We start from the raw sequence: 19,925 nt of genomic DNA, 5'->3' as shown, positions 1-19,925 counted from the left end.
TCTGAAAATCCAGTTGTTCCACCAGCATTTAGGAGTGTATCTTTCCTTAATTGAATTATATTGAAAAATTCTCATAAATATAAATTTACTTATAAGCTCTATAATCTATTTCCTTGATCTCTGTGTTCATCCTATATCATTACCACACTGTCTTAATTACTATAATGTTAAAGTAGGAGGATGAATTTGCCAACACATTTTTTACTAATACTATTTTGATATTCCAGTCTTTTGAATTATCATATAATTTTTTAAATATCATTTCTAAAGAAAAAGTCTATTTGGATTATAATTAGGATCTTGTTGAACATATTGATTAATTTGGAAGGAATTTCCACCTGATTCAACTCAGCTGTAGGAAGAGAAGAAATATTTCCTTTTGCTACAACATGGATGGAATTGAATGTGAAATAATGTATTCAGGGAAATACAAATTCAGTATAATCTCACTCAAATGTGGTACATAAAGAAATTATGCCAGGGAAGAGTTAATATCCAGTGAAAACAAAAACACTATGAGTGCAGAGTTAAAGTTATAAAAGGGCAGGAAGAGTGGACTGAGAGGGCGTAGTGGACTGTGATGGAGGGATATTAAAATTTCTGGGATGTTTCCCATATGACTGTCACATTTTCTTTTATTGGTAGGTTATGGTGGCTATGGCTTGTGGGATAGAGTGAAATTGCCATAATCTGAAAAAGGACTATTTCCTTGTGTCCTCCTCCTATGTGAGATGGCTGAACAACAAAACACAATTAAGGTGGTGGCCACACTGTGGCAACATACAAGCATTTACATTCTTTGGAAAAAAACAGTGCTACTGCAATAAAAATTAATGTTAAAAAATTATGCATTTCTGGTCCATGACAGTGGTAGCCCTCTCTGTTTTTTAGACTTTGATGTTTCAATGTCTGGAACCCAGTAGTGGGTACCTCCAGGGTCATACCTTGGCAGAGTCATGTAGTGCCAGGGCGTGAATCTAGTTCCTTGAAAATTCTTGGTATGTGTCCTACCATTTAAGCCATATTCCTGGCTTTATACTTACCATTTCTATTTCCAACACTCTCAATTTCATGTATATAAAAGTTTCATTTCTAGCTTTTATTTTCCCTCCTACTTGAAGAATTTTCTTTACAATGTTTTAAAATATGGTCTGAAGAGATAATACAGGGGTTAAGGTGCTTGCTTTGCGTGCAGTCATCCATGGTGTGATTCACAGCTTAGTTCAACCACATATGATCACTTGGTCAACTGCTAGGAGTGACCTCTGAGTAGTCCCTGAGCACCCTGGGGCCCATCTCCCTCCCCAAATAAAAGCAAAATAAATTTTACTAAAAAACGATGATCTATTCTGTTTCTATGAATTTCCTTATTCTGGACATTCATATAAATGATCTTATATAATACATTGTCCTTTGTAACTGTTTACTGTCAATTTCACTTGTATAATGTGTTCGAAGTTTATCCACGTTGTGCTATGAATCACTATCTCCTTGTTTTTTTTCTCATCCAAGTCTTTGACACACACATTCTTTTTATACATGAAGTTAATAACATTTTAATTGTTCTTCTTTTAGGCTATTATGAATAATGTTGCTGTGAGTATTCCTGAACAAGTCTTTTTCTGGACATATGTTTTAATTTCTCATTGAAATTTCTCTAGAAGTTGAATTTTACATCTTATAATTTTTGGTTTGACATTTTAAGTCTCAAATCAGCATTTTCTATTCCCTCTCTCTTACCTCCCCTAACCAAAGGATGAATATTATAATTTCTCAACTCATTGACAACACCTATTACCTATTTTTTAAATTAAAGTTTCTCCTCAGAAAGTAAAAAAAAAATAAAGTTTCTCCTCAAAATAAATAGCAGTACTCCTGTAAAATCTTATCACGCCGAAGGTTGTATGTTCACGGGCTCACTGGACAGCACTGTTTCACCGCCTGCGTTCGGTGCTCTTGAGCCACTGTGTGTGGCCTGGATCGGAACGGCTGTTGGCCAAGGGCAGACGGAAGAAAAAACGGGGGCCAGGCCGGTCTATATCAATAGTAGTTTATTCTAATCCTCTTCACTCCTGTCTTTCTCTGCCTCCTTCTCTCCTGGGCCCCAGTCTTGGAAGCTCTCTCCTTCTGGCTCTGACTCTGGATCTCTGGAACCTGAGCTCTCTCACTTCTGACCCCCTTTTCCGAGCTTACGTCTTAGTTTATATAGCAGTCACATAAGGCGGTGACATAAAGGTGGGTTGAATACTGACGAATCAACAAAGAGAGGTAAGACCAATCCTCCAGGAGACTAACTCAAGGATAAAATCTCATCTACAGAGATTACTTCAGATTACTAGGAGATCCACCCAAGGGTGGGATCCCAACAAGGGTGTGTTCTTCCTTCAGTTAGTAATCTACTTAAATAGTTGTAATAAATCTACTTCTAATATTTCTAGCAATGTCATTCTGTATGAGCACAGTAAGAGATATAAATTTAGTTTGGTTCTTCCTGAGAACATCTCACTATACATTTCTCAGTCCTCAGGCCAGGTTAATCTTCCTAGCTCCAGCAGGGTCCTAGTCTTGTCGTTACTTACTTTTGGATCATGACAGCATTTGTCCATGATCATGCCCTCAACTTATAGTTGAGTATCGTGGCTCTTTGGCCTGGCCCATTTCGATGCCAGGGTAGCTCACTGCTTGCCCTGGGTCCATTCAGTCCCTCGTCGGGACCCTGCTTTTGGGGTGCTAGGAACTAAGGGCAACTGAGTCAAGAAATCAGATTTCCAGGAGTAAATATTATTCGGAGTCAATCAACTCCCAAGTTACAAAGCATAATATTAACTGTCTTCCTGTGTCCACACAGAAAGGACATTGCTTACAATACAAGTTCAGTGTTCTTAGATGGGTGTGACCTGACAAACCTAAGCTACCTGAGGAAGGACAAAAGAGTGTTATCCTACATACTCCTGCATTAAAAAGAAAAAGAAAAACAAAATAAAAAAAGTTTTGCCTCAAATGTTAAACAGCATCTGATTGTGTTTGATTTGTAGTTCTGTCATAACTAGTGATGTTCAGTATCTTTTTATGTTCACAATGGCTACAAGCATTTCTTTCCCATTTATAAACTGAATTATCTGTCTTTTCTTGTTGAGTTTCAAGAGTTCTTTATATATTTTGCATGATTTGAAAATATTATTTTCCGAATCTGTGGCTTGTCTTTATTATTTCTTAATGCTATACTATTTTTATGTGGTGCTGGGTTCGAACCCTGGACCTTCACATGCAAGGCCCAGACTCTATTGCTGAACCACCTTACTGGCCCTTTTTTTTAAATTTTTTTTTTAATAGTGAGACATTATGAGGTACAGTTGCAGACTTACACATTTTTGTGCTTGGGTTTCAATTATACAATGATCAAATACCCATCCCTCCACCAGTGCCCATTTCCCACCACCACGGATCCCAGTATCCCTCCCACCCCCCATCCTCCCCTTCCCACCCTGCCTCTGTGGCAGGGCATTCCCTTTTGTTCTCTCTCTCTTACTGGGTGTTGTGGTTTGCAAAAGAGGCAATGGGTGACAATCATGTTTAGTCTATAGTCTACTTTCCGCATGCTTCTCTCACTGGCCCTTTTAATGGTATTTTTGAAGCACAAACATTTAAAATTTTGTTGGTCTGTTATTTTGTTGGGTTGGAGTGATAGCACAGCGGGTAAGGCCTTTGCCTTGCACATGGCCAATCTGGGTTTAATTCCTCCACCCCTCTCGGAGAGCCTGGCAAGCTACCGAGAGTATCTCACCCCCCGCCACAGCAAAGCCTGGCAAGCTACCCGTGATGTATTTGATATGCCAAACACAGTAACAACAAGTCTCACAATTTGTTGTGAGACATTACTGATGCCCGCTCGAGCAAATCAATGAACAATGGGAGGACATTGCTACAGTGCTATTATTTCGTTATCTTTGGTATCATTTATAAGAAGGTATAATCTTGCCTATTACAAGATTTTAAAGATGTATCCATATGCTTTCCCTAAAGGTTTATATTTTAAACCATATTAAAGTCCCTGATTCATTTTGAATTAATTTTGTTTATGTTATAAAGAAGGGCTCCAGCTTGATTATTTTGCACATGGTCATCCAATTATTTCAGCACTATTTGTTGAGAAAATTATTTTCTCAATGGATTTTATTAGCCAATGTATCAAAAATCAATTAATCATAAGTATGAAAGTTTATTTCTGGATTCCCCTAAATAATTTTATTGATTGATATGTTGATATAATGCTACAGTTTTTTGATTAATGGAGATTTGTTTTAAGTTTTGAAATAGAAAAGTTCGAGTTTTCCAACTTTCTCTCTCTCTTTTTTTTTTTCCTTTTTGGGTCACACTCAGCGATGCTCAGGGGTAACTCCTGGTTCTGCACTCAAAAATTACTCCTGGCGGTGCTTGGGGGACCATATGGAATGCTGGGAATAGAACCCAGGTGGGCCAACCCAGGTCAGCCTCATGCAAGGCAAGCGCCCAACTCCAGCCTCCCAACGTTCTCCTTTTCAGGAACATTGTGACAGTGTGGAGACTTCTAAAAAAAATAATAATTGATCTTCGTATGCCTCAGCATTTCTACTTCTTGGCATTTATCCCAAAGGTCCAAATAAAGCATTTGCATTCTTACAGTTGTTATTCACAATAGCCAAGATTTGGAAACAACCCAAGTGTCCAAAAATACATGAGTGGATAAAGAAACTGTAAAATATATACAACTCAAGTATATGAAAAGATGAAATAATGACTTTTTCTGCTACGTAGAAAGAACTAGAGAGTATCATACTGAGTGAAATGAGTCAGGAGAGAAACGAATTAAAAATGATTTCTCTCCTATGTGGTATATAAAGAGATACAGTAAGGAAGTAACAATTGAATAATGTCAATAAGTCCTGAAAAAAATCTAGAATTAAAAATAATAGCTTTATAAAAGTTATGTCTTATAATTCTACCCTCAGTGTCACTTCTGGATATTTTTTGACCAACTTTGCTCCAGTTGTGATCTGTATTTTTTTGGTTCTTGTTTGTATCTCCCCAATCCTTGTTCTGTGGTCTAAAAAGTGCCTTCAGGCAGAAATATGGGTAATTAGAGTTCACTTTGTTTGTTTTCCTGCTCTTAAAGACTATAGTGCTATGGCTGCTTATTGTCCAATATCTTAAAGCTGTTTAACATACTTTTCCTACTTTTCTATTTAGGGAATGGGTAGGATGAGAAAGAATGATTCTTGTTCTGGTTACCACATCATAACCTATTATATTTTTATATATAATTTTATCTTTTTGTTTTGTTTTGTTTTGGGCCACATCTAGCAATGCTCAGGGATTATTCCTGGCTCTGTGCACAGGAATTACTCCTGGTGGTGCTTAGGGGACCACATGAGATGCTGGGGACTGAACCTGGGTCAGTCGCATTCAATGCAAATGCCCCACCCTCTGTATTACAGCTCCAGCTCTATAATTTTATTCTTATTCCCTCTGTTCTGATTCACTATACTCTTATCAATCTAGATATAAATTAATTCCCAACATTTCTTTTTCATTTGATTCCTTTCCTATATCTCTGTTTCTGTCTCTGTCTCTATTCCTGGGTTGATACTTAGAGGTCGTTCCTGGTTGTGGTGCCTGGGAGACCATGTGGTTCTGGGGATCAGTTCCTGGCCTTCTGCATACAATAATCCTTTGACTTATTTCCCTGCCCCAAGAGTAATTTTTGAAGTAATAAAATTTGTTGATAGTTATAAAACTAAGTATTTTCTGGTCACAATCTCATGTAAATACTTAAAAATAATATTTTCTTACATTACCTTCACATGCTGAAGTTGGTTATCAACTGCTATGAGCTGACTAAGATTCTCCAGGATTTCTAAATCTTTTATGTCATCAATGTTATTATTGCTGATATTCAATACAGAGAGGGATTTCTGTAAAAAAATAGTAAATTTGCAATTTTTATTTTAATTAAATGCCATATCTAACCAGAAATTCTAACTGTGAAAAAGTTCTTCGCTCTTTAGGCAAATATGTATATTTAAATATGGTTATACTGTTTCTTTGTCATTATTTTCTGGTGGAATTTTATAATTAAAATAATTATGAGAGAAATTACTATTTTTATTTATAGTTCCTTTTTGGGCTGGAGCAATAGCACAGCAGTAGGGCATTTGCCTTGCCCACGGCTGGTCTGGCCTGGCCAGGTTCGATTCCTCCACCCCTCTCGGAGAGCCCGGCAAGCTACCAAGAGTATCTAGCCTGCACGGAAAAGCCTAGCAAGCTCCCTGGGATATATTCGATATGCCAAACACAATAGCAAGTCTCACGATGGAGATGTTACTGGGCCCACTCGAGCAAATCAATGAGCAGTGGGAGGACAGTGACAGTGACAGTGCAGTTCCTTTTTAAGTTCAATATGCCTCTTTCAGTATGTAAGAGAAATTGGTGGGGGGTGGCTGGAAAGGAAACCAATGCTCCAGTAAAGGTAAGGGTAAAGGTCCTCCCGTTGATCGTCGATTTGCTCGAGCGGGCCCAGTAACGTCTCCTTTGGAGACTTTGTTGTTACTGTGTCTGGCATATCGAATACTCTTGGTAGCTTGCCGGGCTCTCCGAGAGGGGCAGAGGAATCGAACTTGGGTCGGCCATGTTGGCTGCGTGCAAGGCAGACGCCCTACCCGCTGTGCTATCGCTCCAGTAACAAACCAATATAGAAAAAAAATGCTATTTCACTTTAATCAAATTGTCATTTTGTGTTAAATATCACTAAGATCTGTATTTAATAGAAATTTTCGTTGTTTTTCTAAGTAGGAAATATGACCAAGAATGAAAGTTTATCTGGTTTTTATTTTTATTGTTACCTCTCTAGTTTTCCCTTGACAACACATATGTTCAGAAGCAACATAAAATAATAATTAGCAAGTTTTACATCAACTGTTAATGAGGATAGAAGTACATAATAGAGCTACACTAAATCTAAATCATTTAAAACTCTAAGGCCCAGGAGGAATTTATAGCCAGATGGCATCTACCCACCAAGGTGTCAACACATATCCAACCATTAGAGAAAGGACTTTCTGATACTATTTAAGACTTGAAATGCAGTTTTAAAATATGACAAAATTTGCTGGAGAGATAGTACAGCAGGTAGGACGCTTGTCTTGCATGTGGCCAAACCAACCTTGGCAGCCCATATACCTTCAGGAGTAATTCCTTAATGGAAAGCTAGGAGTAACCCCTGAGCATTGCTGGTTATGGCCCCCAAACAAAAACAAAAACAAAAACAAAAAAAAGACAAAATTTACTTGCATTTATGGGGGAAAAAAAGCCAGCATAAATGTTTTCAGTGGCATTTAAAAACAAAATTTGACCTAAGAAATGAAAGCATGGTTAGGGGTTCTGGAACATTCAAATCTACTCATTCAGTATTATTTTGACTTCTACTAGTTATTCCTAAAATTAGATATTTAAGGGCTAGAGCGAAAGCACAGCAGTGGGACGTTTTCCTTGCACGCGGCCAACTTGGCCGACCTGAGTTTGATTCCTCTGCTCCTCTCGGAGAGCCCAGCAAGCTACTGGGAGTATTTTGCCCACACAGCAAAGCCTGGCAAGCTACCCGTGATATATTCGACATGCCAAACACAGTAACAACAAGTCTCACAACGAAGATATTACTGGGCCCGCTCAAGCAAGGGGAGGACAGTTTATAGAAGTCTACTTGGATTAATTCAGGTTGAGTTGAGGTTGATTTACAGGAAATTAAAGAGGTCATTCTTCTTTTCTATTGAAAGCACTATTCCTCATTGTTATATATTTGGCTGTAAAACAGTTTATTACCTTTTGTTTCTGGGCCTCAAAATAAAATGAACAAAATCTGTAAATATCATATATATCCTTTGTTCCAAACTTAAGGTAGCATAGCCTAACAAACCCTTTGTTTTGAAAATTAGCAAAGGACTTCATGGTGCTGCCACCTTTTCACTTCATTGAGAAAACCCTGTCATATGACTTGTCAGTTGAAAATGGGCATGTGTGGTATTCCCGGAGTTACCTGCACCCAGCAAGACAGCTAAATAGAGTGCAACCTAAATCAAATCAGAGATCAATTGACTTATGATAAGTGACTTGTTGTAATGACTTTCTAGTTTTCAAAAATTTTGCCAAATGGTTGTAGTCTTTCTTCCCTTAGACTTTTTCCTAAAATTAAAATGTTTTAGTTTCCCATAATTAATTGTGAATAAATTGGTATCTGTATACCTAATTCTTTCATACACCTATTCTTTTGATCTGTGCCATCATTCCTAAAATAACATGCATCATTTCCCCCACTTTATAAGTGCTGAATCTTTGAGAAAGCTCATATAGAAAAAATTAATTTCAGCACTTAAACGCTCAACTGGCCATATAAATATGCAGAGTACATAGAATGTCCAAATAAGCCTTCACCACCTTCCTGTTCCATTATAACTGTTAATTACATATGTCAGATTGTTCTAATAATTATTCTATTCCTTACTGCTAGAGAATGAAGAGTTCTTGGGTCAAAAAGAAGCTTTTCTCCAAGGGGAAGCCTCTGACTCTCAATGTGCAGCTCTCTCAGTTCTTCTAATCCTTCCAAACCTTCTAAGACAGCAATGTAATTGCCTCCCAGATACCTGCAAAATATGAAAAATGATTTTAAAGTTATATCATGAGAATGTCATTTTCTGTAAAAATGACAAAAATCACTGAAATATGTGTAGGGCTGGGGCGATAGCAGAGCGGGTAAGGCGTCTACCTTGCACGCGCTGACCTGGGTTCTATCTCCAGCATCCCATATGGTTCCCTGAGCACTGCCAGGAGTAATTCCTGAGTGCAGAGCTAGGATTAACTGCTGTGTATCACCAGGTGTGACCCCCTCCCCCTCAAAAAGCAAAAAAAATCACTGAAATATGTGAACTTTATATTACAGAACATACTCTTATAAGAAATCAGTGAGAAAGTTGTTATACTATTAGATACTTGTTATGCTATTAGTTGTTATACTATTTACTAGTTTGCTCATATATTAGGGTACTAAAGTATCATCTGGGTTGTCAGTTTCAAATGAAGATCTTTATGCCTGCCCTCCAGAGATTCTGGTTTGGCCTAGGTTGGAACTGAGTCTGCTCTAGTTTATAATTAAGTAATATTAATTTTTAATTATTTTTGGGGAGGTTAGGGTGTTGGAGCAATACCCTTCTGCTCAGAGCTCACTCCAGGCTCTGTGCCTGGGGAATTGCTTCTGGCAGTGTTTAGGGGAATTATATGCAGTGTCCAGTACAGAACTGACGCTGCTTATGTCCAAGATAAATGCCTTAACTTCTTTACTATCTCTTCAGCCTTTGTAATATGAACTTTTAGTAAACATTTCTCATCCCATTACTTCCACCAAATATTAAACCCTTAGCCTATTTTTTGAGAAGTCCTGGTAGTTTCTCCAATCTTGTGAAATTTAGCCCACCAAGTCTTCATTGTCTAACTAAAATAATCATAGGCAGCACATACTTTTTCTTCATTTTAGGTTTTGGGGGTCTCACCTATCAATGCCTGGGTGTGGGTGTGGGGTCTCCTGTCTCATGGGTTGGTACTCAGGGGACCACCATGTAATGCCAGAGTCCCAGGAGGCAAAGCATGATATCCAACCCACTAAACAACCTTTCTGATGCAAAAAATACTTGAACAGTAAAATCTACATCAAATTTAACAATCTATGACTCCAACCTTCTGAGATGTATGATTCTGAAAGGCACAGAAGCATTAGGGTGTGGAAACATTTTTTCCACCTAAGCGTACATAAAAATGTCCTGTAAACAATTCATTATCCCGCAACATCAAAATACATCAGGCTGGGGGCTGGAGCAATAGCACATCGGGTAGGGCATTTGCCTTGCACGTGGTTGACCCGGTTCAATTCCCAGCATCCCATATGGTCCCCCGAGCACTGCCAGGAGTGATTCCTGAGTGCAAAGCCAGGAGTAACCCCTGAGCATTGCAGGATGTGACCCAAAATGAAAAAAAAAAATTACATCAGACTTAATAAAGCACAATTTGTCATGTATTGCATGTGAAAATTATTTTGTTTTTAGTAATATTAGAGAATAAAAAATTGAGGCCTGTTCCTGCAAAAAAATGGAAATGTAAAATTATCATTGTAAGATGACTAACTTAAGAATAAAAAAACTTACAATTTTTCCAGTTTCTTCAATGACCGGAGGTTGTCGATACATGAAATACAATTATTTTGTAGATACAGGTGAGTCAGATTTGTAGCATAATTTAAGTTAGAAATTTGACTGATATTGTTATCATACAAATATAAAACATTAAGACTTTTGCAGAGAGAGAGATTGTCCTGAAAGGAGAAAAAAGGGTTGTATTTAATTTTTCCTGAAAACTTAAAGAGCAGCACTTCTCTGTCCTTGGTATAGTCAAGACCAGAATGAATACAAATATTAGTTCTAGATTTTAGTATTCTGAACAATATCAGTAAAATCATGCTGTTAAGATTTTTTTCCTAATGTAAGCAGTTTAGTAGTGATTAGATTCTTCTGGAGGTCAAAGTATTTAATAAATTATTGCTCCAGTATTATAAACTATGGTTTAATTTTTCTTGTAGCATTTAAGGTAAATTATTATCACTTATAATACTAAAAATTAGAAGTCATCTGGGCTGGAGCGATAGCACAGCGGTAGGGTGTTTGCCTTGCATGCAGCCAACATGGCCGACCCAAGTTCGATTCCTCCGCCCCTCTTGGAGAGTCCGGCAAGCTACCGAGAGTATCTTGCCCGCAGGGCAGAGCCTGGCAAGCTACCCGTGATGTATTCTATATGCCAAACACAGTAACAACAAAGTCTCCAATGGAGACATTACTGGGCCTGCTCGAGCAAATTGATGAACAATGGGAGAACAGTGACAGTGACAGAAGTCATCTATTCAAGAGCAATGAATTAATAAATTATAAAAATGCTTTGAAGAGAATATTGTGGAACTATTAAATATCCTTTAATAACATTTTGTAGAACTTAGAGTAAAATAAAACAATAATTCAATATTGTAAAATTATATGAATAAGTTCTTGGGAAAAAAATAGAGGACAATAACCTAAATGCTAAGAGTGGTCTATATCTCTATATGGTAAGATTGTAAATTACTTTCTTTATCTTCAATGTTTTATATACATGAACACCACTTACACTTGAGCTAAGAAAATAAAGGTATTTTCTCTTATTTTGTGGTGGTGGTGGGGTCTTGGGCCGTATGTGGCTCTGCTCAGGACTTACAGACTTTATGATCAGGGATCACTCTTGCAGTGTACAAGGGACTGTATGTGGTATCCAGGCACATCGCTTGCGAGACCTCACACCGCTTGCAATACCTCAAAGGTATTTTCTTTTATAGGGGCCTCCAGCAGGTGCTTAGCAGCAGCATGAAGTGCCAGGAAGAAGACTCAGTGCCTCATGCAGGTAAAGAATACACTCTACCCATTGAGTTATCTCTCTGGTTCAAAAGTATTTTAAAAGACAGTGTAATTTCTTGTATTGATGTAAAGTCAGCTTACAGTAAATTGTGAAGTTCTGTTAAAAAATATCTCAGCTTTATGTCCAGAGGATAGTACAGCAGGTAGGGTTCTTGCCTTGCATGCTATACCTGATACCACACATGGTTTTCTGAGCCCTGCGCGGAGTAAGCCCTGAGCACCCACGGCATAGCTCAAAAAACAAAAAGCAAACAATGGTGTTTCTGTTGAGGATATTTTAAAATACAATCATATATCTTGGGAAGTTAAATTTTACAAATCACTCTTTTTTTTTTTTAATGTAGGAGTACTGCTATTTATCCAGCCACTGATTAAGCTGACCGAACCAGGCATGAACTCCACATTACTTTTAACATTTTGTTGAATATCTGTGAGATCATTACAAAGACAAATTACTCTTTTTTGTGAGTTATTTTTCCACTTTGCTCTTTTCTTTAGAAAGGAGCTCATTTGCCCGAGAAAGCTCATTTGTAAGGGGGCAAAAGCACATTAAATAGGGACTTTAGCAAGCACTAAGTATACAGTGTGATGAGGCTGCTGCAAAGGAGAAATGGGAGGTTTGGGCAATGGGAGTCATGGGAAGACAGCTCTCCAGGGACCTACAGACAGATAAAGTGAGGAGCTAGGGCTCTGACGAGGCAGGAGAGAGCATGTCTGTAAAACTACAAAACAGAAGTTTTTGAACTTATGTGGCTTACTGCTCCCTTTGAGAAAAAAAATTACTCAGGACCCCCTAGAACAAATAAAGTGTGCTCCAGTGGCACCCAAGCCTACTACTGTCCCCAGAATCATTCCGGCATCTCTGCAGGAGGGTGGAATTGCCCACTTCAGAAAGACTGTTACAGAATTTGTAGTTAATCCCTTAATACCTCTATATGTAAAGAATTCATCATATCCATCACCAAAATTTCAGTGCTTTCACACCACAAAAAAGGCCTCTCTATTATTCCATGTCATGTTATCGTTGCAGGACTAGGGCTACCCCTGGAAGAGTTTAGGGGAGTAGGAGGCACAGATTCTGGGAATGGAACTCTCAAGGCTTCAAACATGCAAGGCATATTTTTTATCCTGGCATGTTTTGGGCTTCTAGAAATAACCGTGGTTGCTGAATATTTCTATATATTAAGATTCAAATTCCAAGTTTCTGCAAGTATTTATCTTTGGAATAATTTTTCAACATACATGTTCAAGTCTATTTTAGTTTAATAAAGAGTATCTTAGGGAAACATATATATTTAACATGTTACAACTCACCATAGTAAAATCTTAGACTTAATTTTATTATTTTAAAATTATTCTTTAATGGGGCTGGAGCGATAGCACAGCAGGTAGGGCATTTGCCTTGCACACGGCCGACCCGTGTTCGATTCCCAGCATCCCATATGGTCCCCCAAGCACCACCAGGAGTAATTCCTGAGTGCATGAGCCAGGAGTAACCCCTGTGCATCACCGGGTGTGACCCAAAAAGCAAAAATATATATATTCTTTAAAGTTATTTTTTGTTTAATATTTTGGCTTTTTGGGTCACACCCAAATGAAATGCTCAGGGGTTACCCTAGCTCTGCACTCAGGAATTACTTCTGGTGGTGCTTGGGGGACCTTATGGGATGCCAGGGATGGAACCCAGGTCGGTTGTGTACAAGGCAAACACCCTACCCACTGGGCTATCGGTCCCGGCCCTAGACTTAATTTTGATAAAAATTAAGAAATTAAAATGAAGACACCATAAAACTGGCTAATAAGGTATAATTAATAAGTATAATGAAAATAGTTAGTAAGAAAGTATGCCTGTATACTAATTTCTAAACTTCATATTGTTGACTATATAAAAATAGAAATAACCTCAGAATTCTTACAATTTCATCTATGTTTTTTCCTGAAAAATTTATATGAGTTATTTTCTTCAGGTATTGTGAAGTGGCTTCTTCTTTTCGGAGCTTAAGATTGCTGTTTTTGGCAATTAGATTCAAGGTCAGCCGAACCATGATTTCTCTATAATTCAAAATCAGCAATAGCTCTGTTCTGACACCATATTAAGAGGCAGGTTTGGATATTGTTTAATGTCCACTTTCTAAAATTGGGGGGGAAAAAGAAGTGTTATATACATAGAAATTTAGGGAAAATTATTTTGACTTAAAGTTTTATGTAAATTTATTTGTTTATGTTCCAACACCCATTCCTTCAGCAGTGTACACATATCACCAACATGTCCCCAGTCTCCTTTCTACCCTCCACTCCACTCCCCCCGGAACTCTTCTCTTTTCTTTTCTTCTTTTCTTTTCTTCTTTTCTTTTCTTTTTCTTTTCTTTTCTTTTCTTTTCTTTTTTTCTTTCCCTTCCATCCTCCCTCCCTCCCTCCCTCCCTCCCTCCCTCCTTCCTTCCTTCCTTCCTTCCTTCCTTTTCTTTCCTTTCTCAATTCTCTCCCTCCCTCTCTCTCCCTCTCCCTTTCCCTCTCCCTCTCCCCCTCTCCCCCCTCCTCCCCCTCCCCTTCCCTCCCCCTTCCTCCCCTCTCCCTCCCTCCTTCCTTCCCTCCTTCCCTCCTTCCCTTCTTCCCTTCCTTCCCTTCCTTCCTTTCCTTCCTTCCTTCCTTCCTTCCTTCCTTCCTTCCTTCCTTCCTTCCTTCCTTCCTTCCTGATATTATAGTTTGCAATACAGATACTGAAAGGTAAGTCTATTTTAAAATAATATTGAATAGACTTTTTAATGACAATTAGGTATTTTTTAAGTCTACAATTTAATATAAAATACTTTAAACACTGAAGTCAACAAGCAGTTTCACTTAAAAATCTAGTATTGAATGACTGTTAGCATGTGGTAATGAATTAGTTTCCTTTTTATAATTGAAAAAGACTTTAAGGAATATCATCTAAATGTCTTCACATAAAGCTATTACGGTCAAGAGTTTAATCTTAAACTGCTCAAGGTAGTTTGTATCCAAAGATTATACAGAATGCAAAATATAATCTACAGAATAAAATTATTAAACTTTTTTAATTTTTAAAACTTGCACAAATTTGTTATTTTCAGAATAAATGTTTTAGGTTATTTATGGACTAAGTTTCAAACATGATACAATATTCTGATTTCTAATTAAGTAAAAGTAAGTTTTATTAATTTTGCATTAAAATATTTTATGATGAAGTGTAAGAAATAAAGAATAACACTATACCCAGTTTAACAAATACAAAACATTATAAGTACTTTGGAGTCACTATATACCTTCACCTTCTGTATTCTCTTAGTTTATCTCAGACAACCCTATTTATGTCTTGTGCTTTTCACAGTTGTATATCTAAACAATGTATATTTTATTTCATAAGTAGTATTGTTCTAATTTTCTCTTGTTTTTGAGAATCATCAAGAGTTTATATGTATAGTTTTTAAGATAGACCTTTGGATGTTGTTTTTTTGTTTGTTTGTTTTTGCAAAATTGCTTTAATGATTCTCTTATGTTTATCATCTTTAGCAAACAAGAATTTCTTTAGGGTTTAAAACTAGAGTAGCTATTTCTGGTTTGCACTTACAAAACCTTTTTTTTTTTTTTTTTAGTCTTCCCAGCAATGCTCAGGAATCCTGAAGCCACTCCTTGTCAGCCTACCAGCCTGATGGTTCAATGCTAGGGTCTGAAGAAATGGAGCTTCTCAGGCCCTCAGGTTATACAGTTGCAGAGAACACCGGGGCCAACCCCAGTGATATTCAGGGACCTTTAAGGCTATATAACATGGTGCTGGGCAGGAATGAAGGAGGACCCTCTAGGTCTACACCTGTGTTTGGAAGCTATGCATGCAGCATGCTGAGTACAACCAAGGTCGTGGGTATGCAAATTATAAACATCTAACCCCTGTGCTGTCTCTCTGATCCTGAATTATACACTTTTTTGGGGGTGGGGGCACACCCAGAGGTGCTCATGGTTCACTCCTGGCTCAGGGGACCATATGGGGTACTGGAGTTCGAACTCGGGTCAGCTGCATGCAAGGCAAGCACCCCACCCTCATAGCTCTGGTTCCTTTGCACAGTTGCACAGTGTAATTTGTTTGTTTGGTTTTGTTTTGGGTGAAACCTGGAGATGCTCAGGGTATAACTAATGGGATTTACGCTCAGAAATTACTCCTGACAGTGCTTAGGGAACCACATGGGATGGTGGGGATTGAACCAGGTCCACTGCATACAAGACAAGCACTCTATCTCCAAAGAAGTTTTTATCAGTAGCAATTAATACAATAGACAATTTCCATTTATTATAACCACATTACCTAAATTACAATAAAAAATAAAAGCTTCAGGCCTGATAGTACAATGGTGCCACTTGCCTTGCACGCAGCTGACCTAGATCCAATACACAGCACCACCAACGAGAACGATGCCCGACACAGAGCCAGGAGGTAAGTCCTGAGCACCTTGGGTGTAGCCACAAAACAAAATTCCTACTGCTTTATAAATACAGTTTAAATTATTGCCAACATGTATTGGCTATTTGCCAACATGATAGGTATGTAATGGTATTTTAAAATGTCTGATATTTACTTATTTTTGGTTTGGGGGCCATTCCTAGCAGTGCTTAGGGGACCATATTTGGTGCCCAGGATGGAACCTGAGCCTTCCACATGGAAATCATATACTACTCTGCCCACCATCCACCATCCAGCCCAGATATTTCATTTATAAAAGTGAGACAAAAGGGATTGGGAGTAAGCCATATTCACAGTTTTGTCTCATTGGGGTTCAATTTGTCATTCTGTGGTCACTAGAGAGATAAGACTTCTGTTTATTGGGCGGGGTGGCACTTCTATTCTGTTATTTCTTATTTATACGGCAAATTTTTCTTCTGGGTTGTTTTTATAACTTCTAAATTCACATATATTTCTATCAGCTGCTAATGTTTAATTGATTATAACTCAAAAATACTAATCCAGACTGTAACTTGCCTTTCCTATCTGCCCCCGAACCCTTGTGAGTGTGTTTGTGTGTGTGTTCTTTTGTTTTTGATCACTTCCAGCAATACTCAGGTCTCAGGGCTCACTCCTGGCAGTGCCTCGGGGCCATATGCAGTGTCAGGAATTGAACTGGGGTGGGCCATATGCAACATAAGAAACTTTGCCCTCATACTTTCTCTCCAGCACCAAAGCTGTATTAAAAATAAATAGTTGGCTAAAGAAACTTTCGTACATCTACACAATGGAATACTATGCAGCTGTCAGGAAAGATGAAGTCATGAACTTTGCTTATAAATGGATAGACATGGAGAGTATCATGCTAAATGAAATGAGTCAGAAATAGAGGGACAGACATAGAAGGACTGCACCCATTTGTGGAGTATAAAACAACATAACATGAGGCTGACACCTAAGGACAGTAGATACATGGGACAGATAGATTGCTCCATAGCTGGAAGCCTGCCTCATGAGCAAAGGGGAGAAGGCAGCTGGAATAGAGAAGGGATCACTAAGAAAAAGATGGCTGGAGGAATAGGTCAGGATGGGAGATGTGTATAGAAAGTAGATAAAGGACCAAATATGATAACTTCTGAGTCTGTGTTGCAAACCATAATGCCCAAAAGTAGAGAAGATTATGGGGAATCATGTCTGCCACAGAGGCAGAGGGAGGGTGGGAAGGGGGAAGTATACTGGGGATATTGGTGATGGGGAATGTGCACTGGTGGAGGGATTGGTGTTTGGTCATTTTGTGATTGCAACCCAAACATGAAAGCTTATAACTATCTCACGGTGATTCAATAACATTTTTAAAATAATAGTTGGCGCCGGAGATAGTACAGCAGGTAGTGTGCCTGCCTTGAACTCACTCAATCTGGGTTCAATCCCTAGTATCCCATATGGTCCCCTGAGCACTGCTAGGAGTGATCCCTGAGTGCAGAGCCAGGAGTAACCCCTGAACATTGATAGGTGTGGCCCTAAAGGAAAAAAAAATAATTGTTGAATGTTTCAGTTTAGTTTTGCTATGCTTTGTGCTTGTGTGTGTGTGTTTGTGTGTTATTAATTAACTCTTCTAATTTTAAGAGGAAGACCTGTAATTTCTTTCGAACACATTAAAGTTTTGCTTTGTGCATTTTGGTCTTTTACCTATTTGGAATTAAGGGGTAAGAAGTGACATGGAGATTCAATTTTGTATTTTTCTTCAGAAAATCAATCCCAGCAGTATATGTGTACTTTTTTTTTTATCCTCTTTATTTATTTGGCTCTTTCCAGGTCAACACGGTCTTAGGTATTAGAACTAAATAATATCTTTCCACATGATATGCCTTCCCATTTAGAAATGCTTCTCTCCTCTCTTCCTCTTCCGTTACCTCACCCCCTGCCTCTCTCTACCCCCCCCCCCCCACACACACCTAGCAATGCTCTGGGGTTACTCTTGGATCTATGCTGGGGGCGGGGGCTGTTGGTCCAGGAGGTGCTCAAGGGACCATGTTGTGGTGGGGATTAAACCTGAGCTTCCTACATGCAAGGTGTGCCCCCAGCCTTTTAAGCTGCCAGGCTGAATGCTTTTTAATAACTCCATTTTTTCTTCTTTGTTTCTCTTCCTCCTCCTCCCCCACCTTCTCCTCCTCTTCCTTCTCCTTTCCCTTTCCACTCCCCACTCCCTCCTGCTCATCTCTCCCTTTCTCCTCCTTCTGTGCTGGGGATTGAACCCAGGGCCTCACATATTTGAGGCATGCTCTCTATATTCCTGGCTCATATAATTTCCTTATAATAAAGATTACACTTAATTTTTTTTCAGAACCATTCTTAGGATTCATATTTTTGTTGATGTTGCAAGTGAAATTACATTCTCGGTAGGTATGCATAGAAAATGAGGTAATATTGGGTCTGGAGCAATAACACAGTGGGTAGAGTGCCTTGCATGAGACTGAGTCAGGTTCAATCCCTGGTATCCCATATGGTGCCCTGAGCACCGCCAGGAGTAATTCCTGAATGCAGAGCCAGGAGTAACCCTTGAGCATTGCCAGGTATGACCCAACCATTCCCCCCTCCCCCAACAAAAAACAAAACAAAACAGAGAGAATATTTAAAAGTTAAATATTAAAAATATTTTTAAATATTTGTCATATATTTTTAAAGCTTAGAATATTTTTCTGGAATAGCAACTTACCTTTCTCTTTTTGCATTGATAACTATGTGAAATGCACATATTAAAGAGGTTTTAAGACTGCTCCCATTACATCTGAGACAGGAGACTATAGTATAGGTGGTCATCCAGGAGCAGACTGTACTATGAAGGAGGTAAGATTAACCAGTAGATGACAGGGGTTATTAATTATTTATTCTGCCTTCCTATCACTGTTAACTTTAAGGGGACACAGCCTTTATTAATGGTCCCTCTGAAAATATTCCATGGTCTTCTGGGCAGCATACACTGTCAGCATTTCAGGTTCCATCTCAGTTCCAGCTTTTTCCATGTCTCAAAGAAAGACTTTTATACTTTTACAACTCAAATAAAGACGTTATCACATGAATTTGTGCTTAAGACAATTGTTTCTACCTGTGCTAAAACTTTTTTTTGAATTATCTGAATTCTCATGAATGACCATAAGTGGGTTTTGTCACTTGGTTCTAGTGTACAAACTGATGTTTGTATTGAAAATTTTATCATAGATATTAGAAAAGAGGAAAACATAATATGTAAATGGGGAGCCTATTGATCCAATGGAAGGACAATGGTCCTCATCAGCAAGCCTTATCAGAAAAATTTCTAGGGGTTTGGATTATGGAAAGAGCAATTAAAACAACCTACAACAAACAATAACAGATGCCATTAATTCAAAGGAACCTGAATTTCAGAAGTCAACAAACTTGTTCCTCACCACATGAGGATTTAGTTCCAATAAAACACATTTTTTATCTTAGTAATATTAAATATTTATTATAATATAGTTTGCGTTAGAGAAAGTATGAGATGCAGAAGTTTAAACATCCTAGTTTGGATATGATTGATTTTGTAACATTATTAAAAATATGTCAATACTTATGGATATCCCTGTTTTTCTTTGAAAAGGAAATTATTTTTTGGTCAGAGAGAAGCTCAAGGGTTAAGGACATGCTTTGCATGCTACACACACACACACACACACACACACACACACACACACACACACCCTGGGAAAAATCTGAAGTTTGAGAAACTGCTTTTCCGTCTATTTTCTGCAGGGATTTTTTTCCTGTTACTATGTGTTCTCCCTCTGATCCCTCAGATTTTACTCTCCCTCAGATGGCCAGAGGAAACTGACTGCTTTGGACGTTTCTGAACTCTTTCTGTGTATTTCTCTCATCGAGTCCTAGGCTTAGCGACTTGCACATGCTCCAGACATCCTTCACTGAGTCCTTTGCACTCAGATCC

General features: G+C 38.3%; 1 protein-coding gene and 1 non-coding gene across 2 annotated transcripts in view; one reads left to right on the top strand and one right to left on the bottom strand.

The window, feature by feature from the left end:
• The window catches only part of PPP1R42 (protein phosphatase 1 regulatory subunit 42), a 32,724-nt gene extending 19,163 nt beyond the window's left edge, over nucleotides 1-13,561 (bottom strand). Inside the window, exons 1-4 of the mRNA XM_056112780.1 lie at nucleotides 13,433-13,561; nucleotides 10,224-10,390; nucleotides 8,534-8,672; nucleotides 5,835-5,951 (exon numbers count right to left, since the gene is read on the bottom strand). Of these exons, the coding sequence (XP_055968755.1) occupies nucleotides 5,835-5,951; nucleotides 8,534-8,672; nucleotides 10,224-10,390; nucleotides 13,433-13,561 (552 nt within the window). The remainder of the gene's footprint in view (nucleotides 1-5,834; nucleotides 5,952-8,533; nucleotides 8,673-10,223; nucleotides 10,391-13,432) is intronic.
• LOC130023237 (small nucleolar RNA SNORA29) lies at nucleotides 609-749 on the top strand. Its single transcript, XR_008792428.1, has one exon. It is a non-coding gene; the product is annotated as a small nucleolar RNA SNORA29 (small nucleolar RNA).
• Nucleotides 13,562-19,925: the final 6,364 nt, after the last annotated feature.

Source organism: Sorex fumeus, unplaced genomic scaffold, assembly GCF_029834395.1.
Source record: "Sorex fumeus unplaced genomic scaffold, SorFum_2.1 ptg000002l, whole genome shotgun sequence".
Lineage (NCBI taxonomy): Eukaryota > Metazoa > Chordata > Mammalia > Eulipotyphla > Soricidae > Sorex > Sorex fumeus.
Note: the sequence above shows the minus strand (reverse complement) of the source record. Positions and strands in the feature narration are given on the sequence as shown.